Source organism: Stegodyphus dumicola, chromosome 3 (assembly GCF_044657685.1).
Source record: "Stegodyphus dumicola isolate Sdum_Otavi_A_Nest chromosome 3, ASM4465768v1".
NCBI classification, from domain to species: domain Eukaryota; kingdom Metazoa; phylum Arthropoda; class Arachnida; order Araneae; family Eresidae; genus Stegodyphus; species Stegodyphus dumicola.
Window position 1 is genome coordinate 91,317,235 of NC_140770.1, and position 23,675 is coordinate 91,340,909.

Genomic DNA, 23,675 nt, shown 5'->3' on the forward strand with positions numbered 1-23,675 from the left:
TGTAATAAGAAATAAAGAAGTGTATAGTAACTAACATACAAACATATATATTTTATCTGTCAAAGAAAAATTTAATAAATAAGAGAAAGGAACTTAATTGTTGTTATTTATTCTCAAATTTTATCCTACTTTGAAAAACGTTTCTCTAATTTGTTTAATTTTAGTTTAAATTAAAGAAAGCTATTTATTGATTAATTAAACATGTTAAAACTATTTGAACTATGTCGGTGCAAAAAATTAATATTTAGCTATCAATATATTTGAAGACAGTGTAACCAAGGAAAAGTCTTGCAGGTACCAGACTTGAGACTTAATATACAAAATAAATATAAATTTGAATTTTTCTGCTTATATTATTGTTATTATTTACGTAGGTTTTAATAAATGTCTATTAAACAAAATTTTTAATTTATTTAAAAATTTTGAATAAAAAATGTTCATTTCATTAAAAAAATTCAGCCCTGTCAGCTGTTTTTAGATCATGCATTCAGCCTGCATACGTTTTGAGTTTGAGACCACTGATATAAACCGATAACTATAATATAATAGATTGAAAACAAGCCTAAGTAGTTGTCTTCTTCTTCTTCTTCTTCTTCTTTTTTTTTTTTTTTTTTTTTTTTTTTTTTTTTTTTTTTTAAAGAAGGACGATTGAATAAAATAATTGATTAGAAAGATAATCTTTCTTTTTAAGAAAGAGCTGCTCTTCTGTAATTTCAACCACTGACTTCTGTGCAAGATTTCTGAAATAAATTTTAAAGATGTGTAATCACAGATGAGAGATGGAACAGATCCCAATCCCTTGTTGTATATACCTTACATGTAAGGTAAAAAACAAAAGGAAGGAGTACAAAGAGAAAGAGAGACCAGCATCAATATGACACTTTCTTCAAAATCTGTATTCATTTTGAAATAAGGTCTAGAGTAATGGAAAGCATAAATTTCATTGATGTAATTCTGAGGTGTTTTTTAAATCAAGATTCATAAACAAATAAGTTATTTTGCTGTACTTTTGTCCACAGCAGCAAAAAATTGATTTATGACTAAAATAGGTACATATATAAGAAATGTATAATTTATAGTAATATATTAAAATAATGTACCTTATAACAAGGTCATGGCTAATCCCCTTGAATATATTGATATCAAATACCAGCTAGATATTAATGGCTTGGGAAAGAAAAACATTTCTGATGCAATATTAAAGTCAAACACATTATGTGTATTATATGAATAATACCGTGAACCTGAATGGACTAGAGTAAACACTGATGGCTCTAAAATACAAGACAACACTGGGGCTGCCGTATACAGTAAATATTTTCCCCAGTGTACTCCTGTGGTGCACTTCATGTCGAATTTAGATGCAGAGATCCTTGCAATCTCACTTATAGCCTTCAATCTATTATGAACCCATATGCGTGTAACAATATGTGTAGATGGCAGGAGCAATCTCTGATATGAATACTGTATTATTCATGTAGAACAAATCTGTGAAATTATCCAGCATGTTACATCATTTTACAAAACTTATTTTTATATCCTTTAATTGGAATTCATTTATCATCAGCCTTTGATTAGAAGTTGTATGTTATTTTGTTTCTAAGTTATGTATACTTTTATTTTCAGTGATCATGAATTTATTGAAGAACAAGAAAGGCACTTATACAGTTTGTGCATTCGCACTATGGCAGCTACTGTTGGAAGGTATTACTACTTATAGTAATTTAATATTACCTTATATAATAAATTCCCTGATCATACATTGTTTCACATTAATAATACATTTCTAATAGATGTCTCATAAATATTTTGAAAATAAGAAATTGTCATTAAATGACTTAATAGGAAAAATTTTTATGAGTATTTTCCCTAGTTCTGTTTCTTGTGCAAAATCTTCAAAAATCAAAGAGTTTATTTAATACAGAAAGTTTTGTAAAAATCATTTCAGTTTCTAGAACTTTTAATTTATTATGATAGTGGTAATAATTATTTACATTAAAATTTTCAAATAAGGTTCCTTTAAAATTCTTTTTCATATATAGTTTTAGTTAATTATTTTTTGTATGTTTTGTGTAGTTGAAGAACTGATTTTTTTCTTAAACTTAAGTTGCAGTAACTAATTCTTTTCTTTTTTGCGGAAAAAATTATTGTGTAAATACAACGGAATAGGGAAATATTTGAAATTGATTAATTTGTTATTGAGCAGGATAAAAAGATATGAGGGTTATGTCTTAAGTAAGGAATTCTTTGGGTGGGATTTCAGGTGGGGATCACTTTTATAAATTAGAATGTGTTGATCACCTTACTCTTGCACCCTTTGAAAGCAATTTTTTAACCAAATGTTAATACCAGTATGCTTTTATTTTGAAGACACAATTATTTAAATTAATTTAATTTTATATTGCTATTAAGTAGTTAGTATAATTGATGAATTGTTAAGATGTCTACTAGATTTTAGATAACTTTGAGCTTATTAACTAAAAATTAAATAAATGTTAGTACTCATATTAATAAGCCTGCTAATTCATGCATAGCCATTCCATGTTTGGATATATGCTGGTAAGAAGTATCACATTGCTTTAAATCTCTCTTTTGTTCCTAGAGTCGAAATTCCATTGGTAGGTTTTGTGGTAAATAACGTAGTAGTAAGTGGCTCATAAAAATATCAAGTTTTGAGTGAAACATTGGTAATGATTGCCATGTGTAATATCCACTCTCTGAGATTTTCTCCTGTAGTATGGTATACACAGTTAATTTGAATTTTATTTGTTGTCCTTTTTGGAAATTTAGAGGAACCCAGAGCTGGATTGATCAGTAAGCAATATAAGTACATGCTTATATACATGCTTACTAATGATGCAGGCATCCATTTAACTGCCATTAAAAAAACATTGTCATGTTGTGGTGATACTAATCTATGTATTCCATATTCTATTATGTATTATTCATATCTCTGAGGCTGAAATTTCCATATTTCTCAAACCACCTTCAAAACTGAGCTACCAGAAACAGCAATTTGACCATATACAGTGCAGATTTTATGAACTGTTTGAATACCATTCCCCCCCTCTTTTAAAAGAGCATAATATGATGAAATAAACTTTTAGGTTTTCCATTAGCACTGCACTGAAACAAAAATTATGCCATAATAATGCTAGAATTATGCAACATGAGTAGAAAAGTTTATATTTAAATATCTGCTTTGGCCAAGGTTTCTCTTTATCAGAAATTTAAAAAAAGTAATAGTAATCAGAAGAAAATGTGCTTTGATTTGAAAAACCGCAGAAAGAAAAACTGCAATGTCTTCCTAGATAACGCAGTACATTGTTGCTGATATACTGCTACTTAGCATATACTTTACTAATACTAGGTGTGTACAAAAGTAGTAACTCACTGCTGTTCATATCATGATGACTTGCTGAGGTAGACCTCAATCATTAGTAAGTGTGCAATGAAATTGCCTTTGATGATCAGCTTGAAATGCATAAATGGCTATCAGACATCTTATTTTTGATGTCTGAAATTTCCAGACTGGCATTCTGTCCTCCAGTGGGTAAGATATTTTGTATTTAGATACCTCATCCAAATCAGTCTTCAGCTTGATGAAAAATAAAAGAAAAATTCTCACTTATGATTTTCCTCTGCTATTAACTGAGCAAATACTGTATGATGAATTGTCCAAGTACAAAGGCTTCATCTAAGAACAATGTATAAAACACTTCTTAACTTGTTTATTATGAAAAAGAAATATAATATGAAATTTTTAAAGCTTGATTTGAAATGTATGCTTTTATTTATTTATATTTTATAGGGGAATGTTTACTCTCAGAACCTATAGTCCTGTAGTGACAGAGATATTGCCCATTCCAAGGTTATGCTTGACTGGCCGTGCACCTCCTAGGTAAACAGTTCTGTTCGTGACCTATAATTTATCTTTAATTTAATAACATTTTCAAAAATTCTACAAAAATTCTTAATACTTTTATTAATATAATTATTTCTGTTATGTGGTAATAGTCATAGCAATATCACTTAAGTATATTCAGATTGTAAGGATCTTAAGTTTTACTAACGTTTATTTTTATTTTAAATCTTTACTATCACTTCTTATTTTCTACTTCCGGCCAGAATTATAAGCGTTAAGGTTTTTATGCAAAGTTTGTCTGGCGAACGCCAAGTATTTAAGTTGTGGCTTTTTGCCAAGCGAGAGAGAGGAAGCAGTGAGTTCGAAGCAGGCCGCTTACCTTAGAAGTTACGCAGTTGCTTGTTGCCTTCCAGGCCAGAGGTTTTAATCCTCTTGATAAATTTTAAACAGATTGTAGTGTTCACAGTTCTCTGTACTACATATGCTTCCTGTTATTATAAGGCCAATCTTCCACGTTTATTATTCTAAAGTTAAATTAGAGTTTAGTTTTATTTTTATACTTTTACGTTTTGACCCCAAGTAGCGGGTCTGTGTATTCCGAAGTACGGAAGTCATTGTAAATAGAGAAAAATAAAGGGTTTTGTATACCCTTCTTGTGTATCCTGTTTACTTCCCACAGTTTTGAACATAGCTTTAGTAAGCTCTCTGTTCCGAGTCAGGTCCTTGCATGTTCCCGAAGAAGGTTAGAAGGAACATTGAACCTGATAAGATGACTAATATTATTTTTAAAATAAGTTTTTTAAATGTTTTACAGAAATGCTGCAAAAAATTATTGTTTCATTATATGCGTTTTATTTCAGTTATTTATGCCTGCTTTATTTATGTCATATTTAAATTTAACATTAAAATTTTTATTGATGTTACACTTAAATATTAACTATTAGCTTCCAGTTTCTTTGTCATTTTATCCAAACTCTAATTAGTGATATAAGATTGAAAGTGCTTTTCTTAAGCTCAGACCGTGTATGATGTTGGATCAAAAGATATGAGAACAGTAGAATTTCAGGGCACAGACATTTATTTGATGACGACTAAAAACTGTGATATAAAATCACATACATTTGGCTGTTTATGATAAGAACATCATGAATCTTTGCAGTATCTCTTTAATTTCATAATAACATCTCATTTAGTCAAGTCATTTTCAAAGATAGGTTAATATATGCTATATTAGAACTAAAAAATGAACGTCTCAGATTGAAACATTTCTTCTGTTGCCTGCCGGAAGGCACTCTCAAGCTCAGTAATTTCGAAGGCAGTCTCCAATTCAGATCAAAAGAAGAAGAAAAATAAAACCAGCTTTTTGCTAACGAAAGTGAATGGTGTCATGATCATGTGATGCACAAAGGGTTGCGAGGGCATTTTTTAGACATTGTGATAATCAAGCAGCAATCTACCCAACAGCAAAAGTAATTGATTTCATACATAATTATGCTTCTCACCAAAAAAAGGAGAAGCCAGACCTGATACAGTCAAAAGTCGTTAATCCGGACTCGTCGGGACTTCGATTCCGGATTATCGATTTTTCCGGATTATAGATCATCAGTTTAAATCTCATCAGATGGCATGCAGAAATTCTAAAATTAAAAATATGAAACCGTAATTTATGAAATAAAAATAAAAAACAATTATGATCTAAAGGGTATCAAAATTTACACACACACACAAAAAAAAGCTTAATATTTAGTTGTTTACCTTATTAAACATTTCTTTCAATGTAAGTTGTTTAAGTTGCTTCGTTTTATGTGATAATACTTTCTCTTTAATTCTATAAACAGACATAATTTCTTGTTCAATTACAAAGTTCCGCTGTTCAAGTTCCTTTAATTGCTGTGCCGAGAATACCGACTAACTTGTCAATCGAAATTTTTTCGTTTTCACTAACCTCTCTATCACATTCTCCATGTCTTTATCCATTTTTTGCAGCAATTCCACTTTTTGTTTGTTGGACATCGAAACATACTTTCGTTTTGTAGATCCTTTGGAAGTTCCAGCATCAGAAATTCTATTTGACATAATCGAAAGTTCAAGTTTACTTTTATAAAATTACTTTTACAGTCTGCAAAAAATAATAAGCGGGATCCAATTCGAAGATTAAGGAACAATGCAATCATTGACATTAACTGAAATAGATAATTAGATAATTTTAGCTTACACCGTCCGTTATACATTAAATGCGCAAGCGAAAACGTATTCTGCACTTGCGCACACGCATATGCGCAGTAGTCAAGGTCTTACGTGCACGCGTAAAACGCCTGTGCGCATGTGCCAACGCGGCGCATGCGCAGAAAGTTTTTAGCTTTGAGGTCCAAATTATAGATCATTCCGGATTATGGGTGTCCGAATTAATGACTTTTGACTGTATAACCAATTATCATAACTTTATCGTACAGTATAAAGAAGGTCTCTAAATTTTGTCAGAATTTTACAAAATATATATATATATATATATGATTTCCAATTTCTATTTTGAATCTCAAATTGAAGAAATAAAAGTAATGATTATCTGAAGACTGGATTTGTAAAATATAAAAGCTATTATTTTACTAATTATGGCAAAATGTATGAGGGTTATCTGCCTAATGGAAGGGATATCATATTGGAGGATTTTCTAGAAAGACTGACAAAATGTATATTGGCAGAAGCTCATTTTAGTATATTAAGATAGTTTTAAATTAGGATAACATTAACTTGATATTACTTTATTTCATATTGTTGAAAGTTGTTGACATATCAGTTTCTTGATAATCTTGTTTTAATCTGTCAAGCAAACAGGTCATAAGAATACTAATAATTCCCATTCATTAAGTGTAGGTTTCAAGCTTTGGTTAAAGATTCAGTTTTCATAAAATCTAATTAAAACTCGCTCATTTATTCTATATATTACTGTTATGTATAAAAAATATTACTATGGATTCAGAATAGCTGTATCAAAGAACTCAAAGCTATAATTTGATTTGAATTATAGAACTAATTATTTGTGTAACATTTGTGGATGCATGTAGCTTATAGTTCATTATATGTTACAAAAGAAATTGTATGAATTATTTTGCCTGGAATTTTGTTTTCATTTTATAGAAAACTTAAAATGCACAAATGTAAATCCCACCCTTCCAGTTATGAAATAAAGGCTATCAAACATGGAATAAAGTATCTTATTTCATTGCCTGACAAGTAAAAGCTGATTTTGCTCTAAAATAAAAGCCAAAGGCAGGCTGTTTCACATATAACTCAGTGAAATATAGAAAACATTCTTATTTATGTTTCATAGTCTGAAATGTTTTGGTTTAAATTTGAAATGTTGAGAACCTTGATTAGATATAGCTTTACTGAGAACTCAGATACTTTAATGTTTATATATATATATATATGAATAGATAGATGGTAAATTTATAGACTATATATTAATATTTCTCTAATATATGTTTCTTCTTCTGGTTAGGAACACCACTGTGGATTTGTCTCATATTGATGTTCCAGCAAACATGAATATGTGGCCTCTTTTTCATAATGGTGTTGCTGCTGGCTTATCTATCTCACCAAATGCATCAAAAGTATGTATTTTTTATATGGTTTTTGGCTGTATTCACTTTATGTTTTTAAAACAGACATCATGTTCCATTGAAATTTTATGATTTTTTTTTTCCCATTTTGTTATGTATTCATTTAGGTTTAATGACTCTTAGGTCTTTTAGTTTTTCCTGAAATCGTCATTTAGCATGTTGGGGGGGGGTGTATACTGCATTGTTTCATACATCATATTATTTCATGCAATTTATTCAAGAGTTTTCTATTATCAAGCTGTATATCCATATTCCACTGTTAAATGGTATCTAACGGTTATGTTACAAAATTTAAATAACTCATAGTTCAGAACTAAATCAACAAAAAGCTTGCTATTATGACATATGTACTAGTTGATACAAAAGTAGCTGGAAACGTAAAAATTCAGTAATTTGTAAAGCACAGACAGCACCATGATGCAGGTTTCACATAAAAATATACATACTTGCATATTAGTAACAAGTGCAACATTAGTAACATTAGTGCAACCATCTGAGTAGAAGTTACCAGATTTGTAAAATGCACCAAACTATGGCAGTCATATGCATAACACTTTAATTTTAACAGCAGCACACTTTTTTAGTGTGTGTTTCCAAGTTTCAGCAGTTTTTATAGATAAATCATGATTTTTTTGTGTTAAACTCAATTTTAAAATATGCGTTTATGTGTTTGCTTGCTGTGAAAGAACTGTGGTACAATTTCTGCAGGGTTATGTATTTTGTCACAAAATTGCTGAATAAAACAATGCTTCGAATCTATTTTAAAGTGACTGCAATGGGATTTCCAGCAAAAACGAAATAAAAATCCTCATTAAATAAGTTGACTGATTGGTTTTTGGGATGAATATTTAATTTAGATGTAAAATATATATACAAAATAGTATGCACATCTGTAATAAATGGGTGCTTGATACTTAGCCAACAAGACATTTAGCTAATATGAACGTTCAGTGGATACAGACATCTAGCCGAGGGAGAAAAAGAAGAGCTAGGTCATTCCTTTGTCTGACTCCTCGCCGACGTGAGCCCTATGGGGGGGGTTAACTGGAAGTAATCTGACTTGTCTGTGTTGCATCTGCTCTGATTTTGCGCATTTAAAACTATAGTTTCATTCAGTTGCGAGACGATTTTCTGGAGGTCGCATATCCCAAATTAATTTTAATCATACATAGTTTTCTAATAATGCAAATATTAAAAATAATTTATATATATATATATGTATGGTTTTAGTCTTTTCCTTTTAAATTCCTTTAAACTATCCTTTATGTAATATGGCTTCTTGTGCTGTAGCAACGTGCCATAACACTTAGAGAAATATAAAAGGAAGATATATTGTATTTCATGCTTTCCCAAAGGACAATTTGCTTTTAACGAAAGAATGGATACATAAATGTTGAAGACAGGATTCTATTAATGTGAAAAATGCAAGATTTTGCAGCAAACATTTTCTGTGCAGTGATTATGAAGATGACATGAGTCTGTTCTGTGATTATGAAGATGGCATGTGAAATCGCTTGCTTGGATTGCCACAAAATAAACTGTTGAAATGCAATACTGTGCTGAGAGTAAATTTATCGTGTACAGTAAACAAAATAACACCAAGAAATAGGAGACATTTGAAAAGAAAACTAATGCAGAGTGCTTTTGAAAGACTACACGAATCAAGCTCAAAGAAAATTTATTTCGAGGCCAAGAACGAAATTGAAACTGACAATAATAAATCAAATGTGAATGATTTTGAAATAAAACTCACAAGTGACAATATCCCTGAATGCCCTAAGTATAAAGATAAACAAGAATGTATTAATAATTTGAAGAACAAAATAACATCCGTAGAAAATTGTAATAAAATATTGAAAAATAGAGAAAAGGAAAATTTTAGATTGTTTGCTCAGCGTAAAAGAAGGTGGACGGCATCTAGAAAGAAATTTATATCGGAAATTCAGAAATTAAAATCCCAAACAGCGAAATTTAGGAAAAAACAGCACAGATAAGAGAATTTGGAAAAACGTTTAAAGCATATTTTTACAAAGACGCAGATTAATTCATTGCTAGAAAAAAGGGGAAAATCAGGTGGACTAGTGAAGATATTTCACGTTGCATTGTCATAAGAGCTCTGTCATCTAAAAGCTACGATTTTTGGAAAGGAAAAATGGAAATTCCTTTACCTAACACTAGCACATTAAAGAGATGGTGCGCTAAATTTTCATGTAGTCCAGGAATTCAGAGTGATGTTATTGCTGTAATGAAGGAAAGATATGAATATTTGAATTCTGTAGAAAAAATGTGCGTTCTCAGTTTCGACGAAATGCATATAGATTCTAAACTCTGCTATGACTCTAAACTGGACTAAATTCTCAGTCCTTTTCAAAAAGTGCAGTTTGTTTAAATCAGAGGTCTCATTTTGCAGTGAAAACAACCAGTATTTTTTTTATTTTTACACTCCAATGAAGAAAGAACTTCTTTTTTCGCTCATAAGACGTATTCAGTCATCTGGAGTAGAAATGAAAGCAATACTGTCTGATTTAGGAGGATCTAGTACTTTGTGGAAAGAGTTACAGATTTCGATAAATAGTTGTCAGTTTCCAAATCCAGTATTGCAAACGAAAAAATATGGGTTTTTTCAGATAATTAAGATTTGGAAATCTGCAAAGATTTGCAAATTATTATTATCTGCAAATTATACCCATATTGTTAACCCATATTATTATCTACAAAGATATCTGCAAAATTATACCCATATTATTTTGCAGATAATATAGGTTTTTGCAGATTTGCGCACTGCCTCAAATTACTGAGAAACCACTTTTTAGATAAAGGATATGTTTTAGAAGATGGAACTGTTTTAAATGTTAATATTATTAAAGAAGTTTTAAATAGAGATTCAGGAGAAATTAAATTGTGTCACAAACTAAAACCAAATTATTTAATGGTCAAGGGAAACGAGAGACAAAAAGTCGTTCCAGCGAAAACATTATTTTAAAGAACTACTGCAAAAGGTATACTTCACCTCACAGGAAATCAAAAAGCATCTGACTTCTTTGAGTTAATCGACAAATTTTTTGATGTTATGAATAGTACCAAGCCATACCCTCCTTCAGATGAAATACTTAAAGCAACATTTGGATTAAATGAACATCAAGTTTTGGAATTAATGAAGAAAGTCATTGGTGGATTAAGAGTTTAGGGAAAATCCGACATGCTGCCTTCCCAAAAAGGAATAATGATTTCAATACATTCTCTTTTTGGCCTACACCAGGATTTGAAATCATTGTATGATGCTAAATATATTTTGACCTCTAGATTAACTTAGGATGCACTTGAAAGTCTCTTTAATCAGATTTGAGGGCTTGGTAGGTTTAATGACCATCCATCACGTAGCGAAGTTATACACCACTTAAAGCAATTAATACTCGCTTATAAGCTTCCAAATTTATCATCAAAAATGTGCATGACTAACGAAAGCAGAAATATTGATTCATATTTAACATCCGAAATACTTGAAAAGGGCTTTGAAAACTGAGCAGGAAGATGCTTTTCCATTAAATACTATTGATGATTTGGATTTCATAGGCTAGTTCACTTCTCCTATGGCTTGGGAATTAGAATTGAATTCCGCCAGACAATTTTTGACCGCCGAAAAAGAAGCATTAACATATGTTGCAGGTTATATTGCCTACCGTGTGCGAGACAAAAACCCATCATTGGGAACAGTATCTAAAAATAGTGCTGATGAACCAATATTTTAATTCAGAATGGATTAAATTATTGTCCTTAGGAGGTTTGACTACACCTTCCCATTCATGGATAAATAAAGTTTACGAGTTGTGCAGTTCATGGTACAACTTACTATAAAGGGAAGAACGTAATTGGCTCTTTAATTAATGAACTGGAGAAACATTATCCTGAAGTTAACAGAGAAGCAATACTTTTATTTTACAGAATGTGAACTTTTATTAGAATATGTTTCTTAAATAGAAATGCATATGTTTTTTCCCAAAGAAAAGCAACCCAAAAGGAAAAAAAGTGGATTGCTTCGAATGTGGCAGCCAATAAATAATATTTCAACAACTTGTAGTTGCATTGTGACTGTACAAGTAAGCATATATAACATATTTTGATTTGAAATATTTCTAGATGACATTTTAGAAGTTAATAGCGTAAAGCATATTTCAAATGAGAACTAATTTTTAAAGTTATTGTTAAAGTTAGTTTTATTGTATCCTGTATTATTATTGATTCGATTTTGTGCTAGCTTAACATTCTAGATAAAATATAATAACATTAAAGTAATTGGCATTAGAAGACCTGCCTCCTTAATCCCCACTTTTGAAAAATTAAATAATTTTTTTAGGTACTGTGAGTAAAGTTGTTTTGTCTAAATAAAGATAACAATCTTACATGTATTTATTTAAATGTAATATTGATATAAGCCTAAGTTACAAAATTATTTAAAAAAATACATGTTATTATATTGAATCGGGCGAAAAATATGCCAATGTAAAAGTTACAATTAGGCTGAAACTCAAATTTAAATTAGCAGAAATTTTGCCGTATATAACCGTACATGTTTAAAACTATGCCAATTTAAGGTTGTTTTTTGATTAATTTTAAATAGCTGTTATTATAGTTATCTTATGCAGTAGTAGAATTCTTTTAGTTAAGATGCAGGTAAAGAAATGATTAGAAATGAACAGGCATTTAAAGAAAAAAAATCCCTGCAAATTTAAAAAAAAAAAAAAGGAACTATTTATGCTAAGAGTAGCGCATTTTATCTGTTATTTTTAAATTGAGCTATTAAATTTTTTAATGTTCAGTGTAAAATGCATACTGCAGTAACATTGTCCCTTCTAAATTATAGCTATCTTTCACACACAGCTCGTTTTAAACGCTAGTTCTTCAAATTTAAATAGCTAATTTTTATGTTGTCAATTGCATCTCTGCGCTCAGTGTCATCATTGCTATATCATCACTCCCCACTGCTTGTTTCAGGGGGAAAAGCTCTATGAGCTAGCCCTTCTCTTTTAAGTCCTGCATCTAACCAACCGCTAGGACATTTAGTTATTATTCAGCATGGACATTTTGTGAACAAGATATTTAGCCTAAATGTTTAACCAAGACATGCTTGGCTGACAGTTTGATTGACAACAGATATATTTAGACAAAAACACACAGCATTGTTTCAATGAAATTTGTTCATATTTATATGACAACTATTTGAGCTTCCTGTCAATTACAAAATTTTTCAAGATTTTTCTTAGATTTAACTTTTAAGTCATTTTCTCACGTATGCGTAAAATTTGTTTTTTGATCCCATATTTGATTTTAAATCTTGTTGAATTTTAGCATATTATATCAATATGGTTTGACATGATAGGATAAAATCAAATATTTTTTATTGTTGAAATTTCTCATCAGAGAATATGAACTATGTGTTAAAAATTAAGAAATAAAGAAATTCCACAAACCTTCTTATTGTATATCCTGCAAATGGCCTTTTTAGTGGACAAATATTGACAAATTTCTCTAAAAAGGCTGTCACATGTTCTTATCTAAATGTATGCATTGTCAACTAAATGTGCTACTGTCCTGGAAGTGTTGTTGGTTATGTGCAGTCAGCTATATATCTGCCGGTTGAATGTCTGTATTAGAAAAATGTTCTAACCTACATGATATCTGCAACCTGTAATAAAGTATCTTTTGCAATTATAAGTTGCTATTTTTTTTCCTTTTGCAAAAAATTATCTAACTGTTCAAGGTAGTTATGCTAATTTGTAAGTATTGGATATTTTTAATAATGAAAGATTTTATCCACATCCCTTTACAAAATCCATCATGTGCAGGAATTAAACCAGTTGGTTTTTAGAGTGATCATGGATATCTATTTGAGCTTTTTAACAGACGGAAAATAATTTGGACAGGCTATTAACCCCTTCGCGCCGAGTAGCGCAAACGCGCGCTTATCGTGGAGGCCGGCAGTGTCTTACGCGAGCGTCTGTCCAGGGCCGGGGGCTTTTTTGCTATTAAGCCTAAATCCATGAAATTTCCGAAGTATCAACGCATTGTTTAATAATGCTCTATAGAGTATTTAAACGGCTTATGCTTTATAGATATTTTTGTATATACTTTAATTACTTTAGTTTAAATACATATTTTACACATTTTATTTTCAGTACTCACCATTTTATGACTTTTAACATTATACATCTGAAAACTAAATATATTACTTAAAATTATCTTTTCGTATGAAAAATTTGAAAACAGGGATCTACACACAGTCCTACGTTACATTCCTTGCACTCGTAATAACTTATTTGCCGTTTGGAGGATTTTTCCGGGAAAGAGAACATACGAAGCATCGTCGTCTCATTTTCTTATGTCTCTTCTGAACAAAGTTTTGGAAAATGGGATAGTGATACTATGTAAAGTAGTATCCTAGTGATACTACATTACATAGTATCACTATTACTACTATCAGAATCTGTTTCAGAATCAATATCTGAAATATTTTGCATAATTTCTGCTATTTCATGCTCTGTTATACATTTTCGACGCTTCGACATTGCAACAATAAACACAGAAAGAATTCACGTCTAACAAGATCTAATTATTTTCTAAATACTGAACTGCAAACCGAAATACCCAACGCTTTAGTGAAAATAAAACTTCTCTACTTACAATAAACAACTACCACGTGCGAATTTAAAGAGACGTCATAAAGCATGCCATTCGGAAAGATTTATTTCCCCTTTTGTTTATATAATCAAAAACACGTGTATGTGAGTTATGCTTCTCTCATTTCAAGTAGAAGGTCTAATGTACATGTATCTAAAACCATGTGGACATACAGTGCCATCTTGTGGCAGAAATTATAGTTTTTAAAACGTTCCAGGACACTTTCACAAATATGTCACAGTTGGGGCTGAATGGGAAAATGCTCTGGCATGGCTGCGTGTTGGCCGGGAAGTGAGTGTGTTCGTTGCTGGCAAGTAGACGTGACAGTTGGCGCGAAGGGGTTAAATGTTTTGTGGTGTGTCAAGAACACTGTAATGGAAGCCTGTTTACACAACTAAAGATGATGTTGTGAGTTCACTGTGTTGATCATTATATACCCTTTTCTTTGAGAAAGTCTGTAGTGGTACATTTTGAAGTGCTTCTGTCACAGAAAAGCATTAAGCTTTGCTTGTAGGAGACAGCATCATTCCCTTCTAGCAAGAAAGGCAAGACATTCATGCAGGATGTATCTTTTTGGCGCAGGTCTTATTTAAGTACCTGAAAGAAGTTATTTGTCATCATGGTGCCAAGAATTATAGTTGAATCCTCTTTGATGCTATGCAGAGTGCTGTGCATGGTACTGCCATTCTCATGAATGACAACCATTTAATTAATATATTCTAATCCTAGCTGCATTGGAATTTCTGCTGTGTTACTGTACAGACTTCAAATACAAATTAAGTACCACCAGATAGTGTTCAAAAAATAAAAATCTGTCACACACACACACACACACACACACACACACACACAAAAAAAAAAAAAAAAAACATGTTTTTTGTGTGCATTGTGCTGCTATCTATATTTTTTGAATTTTTGGATTCCCCTCATTAGTATATATGTACATGTTTAAGCAGGGTATGAATGCTAGCGATAATTTTGAAAATATTAAATAAATGTATGGTCCATACATAATCTGTTGAATCAAAGATGTGTTTTAAAATATTTATTCCGTAGGTTCACCTTAAAGGAACTATTTTCTCATAGATGTTTTTCTTCTTTTCAAAAAATAAATTTGATGTGAAATAAAAATTTCATAAACTGAATTTGATGAAAATTATTTGATTGTTATCTCTTTCTTTAATATTAAATAAGATGGCTCATTTAAACAGAGGGGGGGGGATTCTGCTAAATAATATGAATAGATTTTTCCCTATGAAGATTATAAATCTACAAGTGAATTTATTTGCAGAATTTATTTAGCAGAATATTTTAAAAATTAATTCTGGCCCTCAATTCAATATTTTGATATTAGTTGCCTGTTTTTAACTCTAGATTGATTCAACCTGGATGGTGTACAATAAGCCTCGACCTACTAATGTTGATTCTCCAACTGAACATGCTGGTTTCCTTATGGCATTAGGATTAAATGGACATCTGTCTAGGCTTACGACATTGAGTATACATGATTATCTGTGCAAAGTAAGTATACTAGTAACTTCTTCTCTGCTATATTATATGCATATTAAAAAAGATCTTTGTGTTAGATTGATATATATATTAGAATGTTTATTTTTAGCATATTTCATGTGTATTTAATTTGTTAAATATGATTATTTAAAAATATTTTTAATTGGAATCTGATATTCTTATTTCTTTATTACTGTATGATAAATGTTCTTCATTTTTATTTTGTGTAACTGATGTAAAAATAAAACATCAATTTTTGTGCGTCTTATTTTTAGTATGCTTTGAATTATAAATTCTTAGTATTTTTTTATTATGAAGATCATATAAATTATTACTGTATTTGAAGATGAATAGACTTTCACATATTTATATAGCCAATTTAAAAGTTGTTACTTAATAGCATTGCATATAATAGTATATTCATAGTCAATGAATGTGCATTCTTTTTTGAGACATTGTTATTCAATCTTAGTCCATCAAATGTTACACTAATATACATTTTAATTAATATTCAAGATTCTTTTCTTATTGACATTTTTTTAAATTTATGCTGCTTGTATATATGCTTTAATAAATTTACAGATATTCTGTATCTTATCTAAAATTAATAATATGTTTCAGCATTGGTAATGCATTTCACAAAATATCCCAGATTAAGTAACCTGATATTATAAATAAAAATATCTTTGATTCTTTTGAGGTTCTTCAAAAACTTTTTAATTTTATATATAACAACTAATAAAGCAAATTCTTTTCATGTATTTTAATATACTTAATTTGTCTCAGTGAGTAAAGGCCCTACACACCTGTGACTTTTTTTCTAACTTTCATATTAATTCCACTATTAGTATAGTTATTCTCACTCAAAATAGTCCATTTACCTTTCAAAAGAAGCAAATAACTGTCACTTGCTTTACTCCAACCACCTTTAGAAAGTCTTTTCTGGAGATGGCCTTTCAAGATTGGTACTTCGTTATAACCAGTAATTTACAGAAATATCATTGTCGTGAAATAAAATTAAAAATCATTAATTTTATTATTTAAATTAATAAATTTTACAATTATTTAGGCTAAAGAATTTTTAATTAACAATTAATGAATTAATTAATAACCATTATATTTAAATTTCAGGGTCATGACCTTACAAGTGTTGGAATACTTTTAGGTGTGTCAGCAGCAAAGTGAGTAGAATTCTGCAGTTTAAAAGTAACTTTGAAGTCAAATGTGAGATAATTGTGTGTAATGCAATGATTGAAATTGGTTAAAAATGATAATATATTATTCAAATGTGTGATACTTTTCCCTGATGAAAACAAATATGTTCTTATAGCATTTTACTAAATTTCAGTTGCAAATATGCAGTTGTCAGTTACTTGTATTGTGTGCAATAAATGTGCAGCAGCACTTAATATCAAAGTAGCACAAAATATTGTTATATTTTAAATTGTAAAAACTGCTGGTATATTGAAATTTGATTAAAATGAATGCTTGTATTATAAAAATTACAAAAATATGTGTTTCATATAAAAGGCATCTTATTATTAGTGTCTTTGTTGCAGTTGTGAATAGTTTCTACCTTATAGAAAAAATTATTTCTTATCTTTTTAGATTTTCATTTTTTTGCCGCCCCCTTCCCTGACTGAATAAATATTTATACTAGAAAATAGGAATATTTAATTGATTTTATAAGGTCCAGTTTCATTGAAATGTAAGCGATTCAAAGCCCAAAACTGAAACTTGCTTTATTTGTAAAAAGAATAAGTTTATCCATGACATAACTTCAAAATTCATTAAAATAAAAAAATTCAGAAATTCTAATGTATACTGCTGTTTGAAATTAAAATGATCAAACTTAACATTTTTAGCTGTTAATTTGCTTAATTTTGCTTTCATGCTGAAAAGATTGCAATTTATAAATTATATGTTTTATTTAATAAACAGTATATATTTAAATTCTATATGGGAAAAATTTAAATTAAGGAAGTGATTGCTTTTCTTAATTAAAAAAAAAGAAATTATTGCATTTGTTAGGGGAATGATTAATTAACAATATGCAATTTTTATTAACTTGTATTTTTGAGGGTCAAAATAATTTCATCCTGTGCTTGTAGGTATGATTCTTTTATTATTATTATTATTATTATTATTTTTATTTTTTGTAATTACTGAGGAGTAACTATGAAATATTATGCACAAATGTTTATTGCAGACGGGGTACTATGGACTTGAGTGCTACTAAGATGCTAAGCATTCATATTGAAGCACTTTTGCCACCGACTTCTACAGAACTAGATGTAGCTCCTGCTGTGCAGGTAGCTGCTGTAATGGGCCTTGGTTTGTTATATCAGGGTTCTGGGCATCATCACATGGCTGAAGTACTTTTAGGAGAAATAGGAAGACCACCTGGTCCTGAAATGGAACATTGCATTGATAGAGAAAGTTATTCTTTAGCTGCTGGATTAGCTTTGGGGCTCATTACATTGGGGGTAAGCATTTTTTGCAAGATAAAGTTGCAGACATTTTTACTGCTTTTTTAATTTATTTTTTATTCAATGTGACAGATTCTCCCCTGTTTATGTAAAATTAATGAATGTTTAAATTTTATTATAATCTTTAGTTCTTCATTTTTAATGATATTAATAAAGATGCACATAATTTTTTTAAGTAGATTATGTTATTGTGATCTCTTTTCCTATTCACTGTATATTTTATTTTATGCCAAATGAGCATTTGAATTTATTATTACCATTAGTTTTTGCTCCCTGTCCTCACATATCATTATAACTGAATTTTTACCATAATTGAAAATCTTACATATATTGTTGTGTGTGTACAGGTTCATAATAGATTGAATGCACACAGAATCAACTGTAGTTTGATCAAATTTATTTTACAAAAATATACACTTTACAGTTCTGGAGCTTTCCACAAAAATACTCGTACAGCTCTTCTCAGTATCACAGAGCACAATCAGTAGTTATATTTCAAACTGCTAAAATTGTTAAGCATAACACAGTGCAAAGTACATATAAAAAGATGAAGCTCCAGTGTAGATCTCTGAGTACTCTGAATTCACTCTGAATTAAACAGTTGAGAAAAACTGAGAGCTGGATTGATGGTAGCAGTTTTAAAAGCTGATAGAGCAGGGCATAAATAACTATTTTGTTGAAATGTAAATGTTGAAATATGGTGAATGAAAAATGAAAACATGGAAAAGAAAATAATTTTAACCATTATTTATAAGAACTGTTCAAATAAACGACAACTGCAATATATGTATCTCAAAACAGTGGTTCTAGTTTTATGAGATTAACTCTCCTGAGAACATTATTACCAGAATATGTTGTTACAGATGTACGTAATATGCCGCCTGTCTTCCAATGTGCATACCAGTTGCTTCATAATTGCTGTGATGCATGTATTACTGGTGGAAGCTTTTAATTTGGACAATTGTTGTAAATATCAACATTATTTCCTGTAAGTATCCATAATTAAAATGCCCATTTCGTATGTTCTTCATACTTTTTTTGTATCTGCTTTCATTTCACTATACATTGCATTATGAAAATTGTTACTTTTATCACCATTTATAGTTGGGGCCATTAATTCTGTTACACTTGTACATGGTCATTATCTGAGAGGGTAGTTAAAAAAGAAGAAAAAAATACTGTCTTTAATTAACATATAAATTTTAAATGAATTTTATGCTAATGTCTTAACCTCTTTCTTTTACAGAAGGGTAAAGAAATGTCTGGTGTTGCTGATTTACCTATGGCAGATCAGTTATACCATTATATGGTTGGAGGGCATAAAAGACCTTTGGTATGTAATTTTTTTCTAAATTTCTGTGGTAAGTCTTTAAATATATATTTGAAAAAATATGAAAAATATTTTAGTGAACCAGTTAGGTATAATATTAAGCTGTAAAGAAGAATAGATGGCTGTATTCTGCATTTCTTAAATATTACCCTAGGCGTGTACTTCTTCCAAAATTTCTTAGAATAAGATACAAAAAATTTTAAAACAATTTCAAAACTGTGGTTGGAAGAAATGTTGTAAATACAAAATCGTAGCTTTTTGTATGGTTTCTGTTGATTAAGTTTCAGGTATAAATTGTAAGTTTAAGATCATTATTGCAAGAGAGACTTGTGACCTTTTTTCTGTTACAGAAGCTAGTGCTTGCGTCTATACTCTTGATTGTTATAAATTGCATAACTCTGCCTATTTCTTCAAAGGTCATGCCATAGTTACCTCTGACAGTATTGTATGTGTTAAAAATATCCATACATGCCATATTTAAAATTCTGTGTGCAGTGCATAGTAATAAATTTGATAAAGTAGATCTCAGCATCTTTAAGAGATGTAGAAAACCCAAATTTATTTTTATCTGCATCTCACCCAGTAATCTCAACTTTAGACTTATATTTTGAAAATTGCTGTTGATAAAAATTACTATAATTGCTGTAGATTTAATGTGTGCAATGCAATTGTACTTGCCATAATGTAAAATGAAATTCATTACTATAAAATAATGAAGAGAAAAGGTTCAAGAAGAAGAGTGTGCAGACAATCATTATTACAAACTTCAAAGAATAAGAAATGAATTAAAAAAAACATGGATTTTTAAAAATTATAATAAGTACTTTAAATTTAATAGTTGCATGTTATTTTTTGAAATACAGGGAAGGGAAAAAATTACAGAATTAGTTGCTTTTTGTATGTATTTAATTTCTCAAATATGGAATACTGTTTTTTTAAATTTATTTTTAGCCAATAGGACAGATTTTCCTGTTCATGTAAAGTTTATGCATGTTTAAATTTTATTCTAATCATTAGTTCTTCATTTTTTATGATATTATTAAAGTTGAACATAAATTTTTTTAAGTACATTATGTTATTATGATAACATTTTCTTCATTCATTTTCTTTATTGCAGTGGGTGTTAAGTTCATTGCCATTATTCCTTCTCATTTTTTCATTCATTCTAACCTCAAAAGTTTTTTTTTTCTTTTTTCTTTTTTTTTTTTTTTTTTCTTTTTGAGGATTCCAATTTGTTGTTATGTTATATGTGTCGAAACTAGACATTTCTAGAAAAAATCTTTATCTTTTTTATTTGTTTATTTATTTAGTCTTTACTTGCAGTATCCAAAAAACAAAGGTTTCTTTGAAGTACTCTTGAATCACATAAAGTGTAGATAACCTGTTAGCTAAATAAAGTGCTGCAGAAAATTGTCTTTTTTTATTCAAATGACTTTAAATTGTGCAGGTATTATAAAATTTGTTGGCAGAATTCATATTTAATTGACTAAAAAAATTAGGATAAAAAAAATTTTTTGTTTGCTTTCTTTAAATGAATTTTCTGCAAGATTACAGTAAATTTTTCCGTATGTATTTAGAAAAGATTTAATTACTATATAGAAGTATTTTAAGAAACTGAAAAATTGTTTGAAAAGCCAAATTTTTAATATTTATTTCAGCAAAACTATATTTTAAAAATAATAAAATTTTGAATTCTTAATTAAGGATTTTTTTGAAGTATTGTATATTTTAGTATTTAATAGCTAATTTGTTTTAATGAAAAGGCTAAAACTTACATAGATTCTGCTCATTATTTTCAGACTGGAATTCATAAAGAAAAGCACAAATCTCCAAGTTATCAAATTCGTGAAGGTGATAATGTGAATGTTGATGTCACTAGCCCTGGAGCAACATTAGCATTAGGGATGATGTTTTTTAATACAGATAATCAGTGAGTATAGTTTAATTTAATAGTATTTACATTAAATTGGATATTGTATTTCTTTATTTAAAGTAGTATTTTAAAATTATTTTTAGTAATATGTAGTATAGTTTAATATGTCGTGATCCAAACATTATAAAATCATGTCAGTACATTTAAAACTTTTGTAAAATGCATTTACATTTTTTAAAATATGAATGCATATGATAAAATATGTAATTTTAATTTCTGTTAAACTTTAAGTGCTATAGCAGAATGGATGACAGGCCCTGATACACAATTTCTACTTGACATGGTTCGTCCAGACTTCTTATTGCTGAGAGTAAGTTTTATTCATGTATACATATGATTTGTAACTAGTATCTTGTCATAGGAATATAAAATCCTCTTACTTGCTTTATTACTATACTTATATAGGGTTACTAGAAAAAGAATGTATTTATTTTATTGTAGTATCAATTTAAAATATTTTTAATCAAATTAGCATTGAATTTCAACATGAAAAAGTAAAGCAGACTTTCATATTACTGTTACTCGGAAATATGTTATAATTTTGAATGAACAGGATTCTAAGATCAGTAGTTGAAAATAATTACACTAATTTCAGATAAATATAAATATGCTCTATATGCAAAAATTGAGCATTATATTAGAGTATAATTAGTCAGAATAGCTAAAAGAGATATGTGTGGCATTTCTTGTTGTCAGAATAGCTAAAAGAGATATAGAATATTTCACATCAACAGTAAGAAAAATTATTTTTTGAAACTTGTACAGTGTTTAAAAGGTTTGTGATTCTTGATGGAATTTAGCTACTTGTTCTGATCAAATTTCTCCTGACCTTGAAACAAATTTAATTTTACTACTAAAATTTGCCATTTTGCATTTCTAATTTGATAAAATTAGGTACTTAATTTTGATAACTAATGTTTCTTTTTTAACTGAATAGTAATTATAAATTGATACAAGAATTAAAAAAGGGATCAATATTTAAATAAAGCCATTCAGTAATCTGAAATCTCTTGTATTTTACTATAATATACAGTACAAAGTCCATAATCCGGACTCGTCGGGACTTCGGCGATTCCGGATTAGGAGTTTTTCCGGATTATAGATCACTAATTTAAATCTGGTAAGATGGCATGTGGAAATTATACAATTAAAAATATGAAACATTAATTTATGAAATTATTATCTAAAGGGTATAAAAATTTACAAAAAAAAACTTAATATTTATATGTTTATTTTATTAAACATTTCTTTCAATGTAAATTGTTTAAATCGCTTCATTTTTTGTGCAAAAACTTTCTCTTTAATTCTATAAATAGACATAATTTCTTGTTTAGTTACAAAGTTCCACTGTTCTTGTCTTGTAATTGCTGTGTCGAGAATACCGACTAACTTGTCAATCAAAATTTTTCCGTTTTCAATAACCTCTCTGTCACTTTCTTCACTATCGAAAGGGGTATTTTCTGGATCTAGAACCATACTACAGATTTCGCCGTCCATTAATTGATTGATGGTTGGGGCATTGTCATCGCAATGAAAAACTTCTGTTATATCATCTTCATTTATTACCACTTCTCCACATTTCTTTACAAAATCCAATAACTGGAAAATTTCAACTTTAGTTTGCAATGTTCGAAAACCTTCAAATTCGTAGCTATCATCTTCACCGTCCTCACCATGAAATGTGGTATCTGGCCATAAATTATGCCAAGTATTTTTTAACGTATCTGGAGACACATCCTCCCAACACGCATGCGCATGCGTAAAGCATACAAAAAAAAAGTTTGTGGCTTTGAGGTCCAGATTATATAAATCATTCCGGATAATGGACATCCGGATTACGGACTTTGTACTGTATATTGAATTAAGTAATTAATTGAAATTCATTAAAATCGAATTTCATACTTCTGGGTTACTTCATACAGATACATTCTACTAACTTTATATCAGGAGATAATATAATCAATATTACTTTAGTAAATATATATATATATTATTAAAAATGTTTAAAACAAATATTATAAGTTTTATTTTGTATATTCAATTTAAAAAGAGATCAATTATAGAAATGGTAAATATACTTATATTAGAGGAAATATGCAAATTTTTAAGACATACCTTGGGAAAAATATAAGAATCAAGAGTATAATGAAAAATCTACAAATGGAAAAATACTGCAAGCAAAATATGCACAAAAGTATGTGTAATCCACTTTGAAATTGAAAAACCAAGTGTTGTGAAAATAAATTTAAAT

General features: G+C 29.4%; 1 protein-coding gene across 3 annotated transcripts in view; it reads left to right on the forward strand.

The window, feature by feature from the left end:
• Positions 1-23,675, forward strand: part of shtd (anaphase promoting complex subunit 1) — a 221,328-nt gene that overhangs the window by 109,482 nt on the left and 88,171 nt on the right. For all 3 annotated transcript variants that reach the window (XM_085813065.1, XM_085813067.1, XM_085813066.1), the window contains exons 25-33: positions 1,627-1,704; positions 3,812-3,901; positions 7,368-7,479; positions 15,538-15,684; positions 16,804-16,853; positions 17,882-18,158; positions 19,408-19,494; positions 21,291-21,421; positions 21,656-21,734. In XM_085813065.1, coding sequence (XP_085669191.1) covers positions 1,627-1,704; positions 3,812-3,901; positions 7,368-7,479; positions 15,538-15,684; positions 16,804-16,853; positions 17,882-18,158; positions 19,408-19,494; positions 21,291-21,421; positions 21,656-21,734 — 1,051 coding nt within the window. The remainder of the gene's footprint in view (positions 1-1,626; positions 1,705-3,811; positions 3,902-7,367; positions 7,480-15,537; positions 15,685-16,803; positions 16,854-17,881; positions 18,159-19,407; positions 19,495-21,290; positions 21,422-21,655; positions 21,735-23,675) is intronic.